The following is a 4,788-nucleotide window of genomic DNA, read 5'->3' as shown; positions in this document are numbered from 1 at the left end:
ACTAATATAGGACATGGTTAATAATTTTTCACGTTTCCCTTCATTTACATAAATTTGAATAATGGATTGAATGCACTTGCACCCAGAATCAAGTTTTATTGTCCAACAAGTTGCTATTTGTTTCTATGATTTATTGTAAATATTAGAAGTTCTTCGTTACTTCTCTAGTATTCCTCCAGCAACTTTATGAGACGACCCCTTCATTCTCTGCCTTCAATCTTCATCCATTCTAGATGACTTCATTATTTATTTGTTTCTATTATTAATATATTAAAATTTATTTGTTTTAATTTGATTGAATAAAAATGTACATAATTTTTTTAAACATTGTACAGTATTTTTAACGTTCATATATGAATTTTTTATATATTATTTATTTTATGATAATATTTTATTATTAATATTATTAGTACATTAAAATTTATTTATTTTAATTTAATTAGATAGAAATATATTAAACATATAAAGATAAGCAAACAAATGTCTTCTTAAAAAAACTGTAATTAAATGCGTGTATTTTACGCGTGGGTCTGTTGAGACCGTGGGTGCATGGCAAATGATTGTACTTTTTCCTTTCCCACTTATCTTTACAGCTGTTTACAACTATTTCGTATATTCCTCACTTTCCCAGAATTTTCTTGCAAAGTGAAATCAAACGTACTACCAAGCTAATATATATATATATATATATATATATTTGTGTAAACTACTAGCTAGCTATTTTTATTTACATAGCAACCTATCTAGCAGTTGGTTTAAAAAAAAAAATTCGACCATTAAATTTGCTCCATATATTCCACAAAAGAATGAACTCTAGTGTAGTATATTTCTTATGCCTAAAAAAAAAAAAAACGAACTCATTTTTCTAGTATAATTCTTCAGAAAATTCAAACATGCTAGCTACCAAACTTCCATTCTTCAGTCAATTAATGCTACGTTGCAATTAATTTCCACTTGTTAGGATGATTGATCTACATGTTCTGAACTTATACGGGTTCGTTTTACAGCCCTTGTGTTTTGTTATTTCTGAGAACATTCTTGTAAATGATTCATACTTTCTATAATCAATTAAAGATGTTCGTTACTTTTCTAACACCCCTTCATTATTCTCTGCCTTCCATTTTCATCCTTTCCACATGATATCATCCAGACGCAGAAAAGCAAATCTAGCCGCCTCCTTTCTTCCTCTTAGTTGCTTCGCTTCGACCTTCTTTAGATTTTGCTGTTAGTCAACTCATTCAGATCTTTATCATTTTATTCTTCTACAGGGTACGTATATCATCTCTCCTCACATTTCACACTGTAACTCAGATGTCAATGTTTTCTATTGCCAGCACAAGCTAGCCGTCATGACAGGACGAGCATCAACCTCTTCTTCATTCCAATATCATTTCACCTATGATGTTTTTCTCAATTTTAGAGGTGAAGATACTCGTCATGGTTTTACAGGAAGTCTTTATCATGCTCTAACTCAAAAGGGAGTTTACACCTTCTTTGATGATGAGGAAATAAGAAAAGGAAATAAAATTACACCAACACTCCTCCAAGCAATCGAAGAATCTAGGATTGTCATTTGTGTATTTTCTAAGAACTATGCTTTCTCAAGATATTGCCTCGACGAACTCATTCTGATCTGTCAGAATATGAAGGAAAAGGGACAACTAGTTTTTCCCATTTTTTATGATGTGGATCCTTCTGAAGTGAGACGTCAAAAAGGGAATTACGGACAAGCAATGACTATGCATGAACATAATTTAAGGACTTGTGAAGAGAGGATACAAATGTGGAAGGTTGCACTATTTGAAGTAGCCAATCTTTCTGGCATATGTCTCGATCCTAGGTAATTCTCACAACTTATATACCTTATTTTCCTTCTTCATTTTTACCTAGCTAGCTTTATATATATATATATATATATTACAAATTTTTTGCATATAAAGGATGAATTTAATTTGACGTGACATAGATTTTTGTACTTCTCCAGGCACGATTATGAATATGAAATCATTGAAGTGATTGTGAAAGAAATACTGTGCAGAATCAATAAGGTTCCTTTACATGTTGCAGAATATCCAATTGGATTAGATAATCATATGGATGAATTATACTCTCTATTACAACGTGGGACTAATGATCAGGCCATTATGGTAGGAATTTATGGAATTGGGGGAATAGGTAAAACCACATTAGCACGCAAATTATACAACTCAATAGCACATAGTTTTGAAGGTTTGTGTTTTCTCCATGATATCAAAGAAAATTCAAGGAAATATGGATTAGAAAGAATGCAAGAGAGAATGCTTTCAAAGATTTTAGGAGTGGACATAAAAATTGATGACGTTAATGAAGGAGTTGCAATAATTAAAGAGAGATTTAGACGAAAGACAATTTTGTTGATTCTTGATAATGTTGATGAACAAGAGCAATTACAAAAATTTGCTGGCCATTGTGGCTGGTTTGGTTCTGGGAGTATAATCATTATAACAACAAGGGACAAACATTTACTTAAAAGACATGGGGTTGAAAGAACATATGAGATGGAGGCACGCACTGATGAAGAATCTCTTCAATTATTAATTTGGAATGCCTTCAAAAATACACAAGTAGGTCCAAGTTATAATGAAGTCATGGATCGTGTGATACCCTATGCCCATGGTCTTTTATTAGCAAAAACAGAACCAGAACCCCCGATTTCAAGTAAGAAGGATTTTAATTATTATACATTCTAATTTTCTATCCACTTAATTATATATGCATGCATGCATCTCAATAATGATGGTCCTTCTACAGAAGAGCAACCAATGCTAAAAAAGAGGCGGTTGGTGGAAGATAACCATATTATTTCAGTAAGTTCTTATAATTTTTTTGAATTTGTATTTTGTTAAATTACTTTACATAGCCTTTACCTTCCATATTAATTAATTAACTATATTTCAATTTATTTGATATTTTACATTCAGGATTCCATCGGTGTTGACCAAGGTGATGCTCTTGTCAAGTTCCTTGCCAATTTCCTTTCAAAGTCTTTCTTGATTAGCTAATATAATATTCTTTTTCATCCCACACACAAAAAAAAAAAAAGGAGAACCAAGGTGATGCTCTAGTTCTCTTTATTTTTCCGAAAATTATGATTAGGATGCATCCAACTTCCAAAAAATTTAATGGAACAACCATATCCATCCTTTTATTTCAAGTAAATTTCTTGCAGTGTTGATCAAATTCTAGAATGTTGTGAATGTATGTGTATATTCCAATTTATCTTTCACATATTTTTGAAAACAATGATATTTAGTTCTTTTAATATTTAACAGAAACAGAAGAAGAAACCCATGTTTCAAGTAAGAAGGATTTCCATGGCAATACTCTACTACTACAAGTAATTAAGCTCATTTAGATTTATTAGATTTTTAGTGGATTAGTCTATAAATGTTGTTGACTTTTCACAAATATTATGTAGGAAATTGAATACGAAAGCCAAAAGCAAACAATAGACATTCAATCTCCAAGTACAGAAAATGAAGAATCAGTTCGAGTAAGGAGGCCAAGTAAGAATATGACACATCAACAAGATGAAGCTTCAATCAATGATCAAATCACGGAGAGCTTTGAAAATGTCATAAGTGGCAGAGGAAAAGACATGGTACTCTACAAAAATGATCCCATTAATGGCAACAATATAACAAAGGTATACATTGTAATTAATTACATATTATGTTGAAGACTAATCAGGAAATTTTTTTACAGGTATTTTTTCAGGTGAGGGATTAGGAAATACTACTAGTTGATTAACTTTTTTTCCCCTCATTGCATGTTTAGATGATCGGACAAGACTACGTATATGACTCAAATAGCAAAAGCAGCATGACATGGGATCCAATGGAATGTGAATATGAAGAAATAAGTCATAATAATAATAAGGATCCACATGAGCAGAGAAGAGATCATCCATGGTTTTTGTGTTTTAATCTATTGACTTTCGTAGCCTCGCTCTGTTCTTCTTCTTAATCATATTTCTCCATTACAAGAAACTAAAATGAATTATCATTGGACTCTTTAATTTGAACTCCTTTGTTAGATATAAATTCTAGGCTCTGGACTTTTGTAATGGTTTTGATTTCCTCATGTTTTGATGGCAAATTAGTTAAGATTTGGCTCATTTTAATTCACTGAAAATTGTTTCATGCAGAAACCTTATTCACATGATTTGCATTACAACTAGCACTATTGGGGAGCACAGACTACTTCCTTGATCTCACTAGTAACAGTGTCGATGGAAGAAATGGTATCATAATTTTAAAATTAAAAAAAAAAAGTCACTTACATCACTTCTAAATGGATGTGATGATAGGCTATATTTAATAAAGGCACGTTTATTGAGACCAAAAACTAAAATTGGGCAGGGCAGTCCAAATAAGCAATTTTCTTTTTTATGACTACAATTTTATTTCCCAAATATGCTTACACTGAATACGCATGCCTTATCTTTATATATATTCAAAGACTTCAGAATTTAGAGTTGCCACTATTTACGTAATGATACTAATGGAATTATTATAATGTTGAATTCATGCGCTGAAAAAAGAACTCACAAGCCACATATTCTTTGGGAATCAAGTTAGGTAGTGTGAAAAGCCAATAAACACCAAATCAAAGTGGCCAATGATATATCAAATAAGTAATTAGAATTAAAAACATGATTTTGATCCACATGAGCCAATACCAAGACATTAACCAGAGAGTTTGGTTGACACCTAGCCTTAATTGAAAAAGGGAGACCAACATAGACAG

The 4,788-nt window shown here is 31.5% G+C and overlaps 1 protein-coding gene across 9 annotated transcripts; it reads left to right on the top strand.

Moving 5' to 3' along the window:
* Nucleotides 1-845: 845 nt before the first annotated feature.
* On the top strand, nt 846-4,518 carry LOC129302181 (TMV resistance protein N-like). Of its 9 annotated transcripts, XM_054940867.1 has the most exons (9): nt 852-994; nt 1,151-1,224; nt 1,335-1,840; nt 1,985-2,697; nt 2,791-2,846; nt 2,961-2,982; nt 3,312-3,376; nt 3,458-3,685; nt 3,817-4,173. In XM_054940867.1, exons 3-9 carry the CDS (start codon nt 1,350-1,352, stop codon nt 4,003-4,005), a joined length of 1,764 nt encoding a protein of 587 aa, XP_054796842.1. In that variant the 5' UTR covers nt 852-994; nt 1,151-1,224; nt 1,335-1,349; the 3' UTR covers nt 4,006-4,173. The 9 variants fall into 9 exon arrangements, with proteins under 9 accessions (XP_054796840.1, XP_054796842.1, XP_054796839.1 ...); XM_054940865.1 differs by lacking the exon at nt 1,151-1,224 and having other exon boundaries at nt 846-994; nt 1,269-1,840; XM_054940864.1 differs by having other exon boundaries at nt 853-994; nt 1,151-1,840.
* Nucleotides 4,519-4,788: the final 270 nt, after the last annotated feature.

The sequence above is a fragment of the Prosopis cineraria genome, unplaced genomic scaffold (genome assembly GCF_029017545.1).
Source record: "Prosopis cineraria cultivar Desert tree isolate PC_DT_omini unplaced genomic scaffold, ASM2901754v1 PC2, whole genome shotgun sequence".
NCBI classification, from domain to species: Eukaryota; Viridiplantae; Streptophyta; class Magnoliopsida; order Fabales; family Fabaceae; genus Prosopis; species Prosopis cineraria.
The sequence above is the reverse complement of the archived record's forward strand: the minus strand, read 5'-3'. Positions and strand labels throughout refer to the sequence as shown.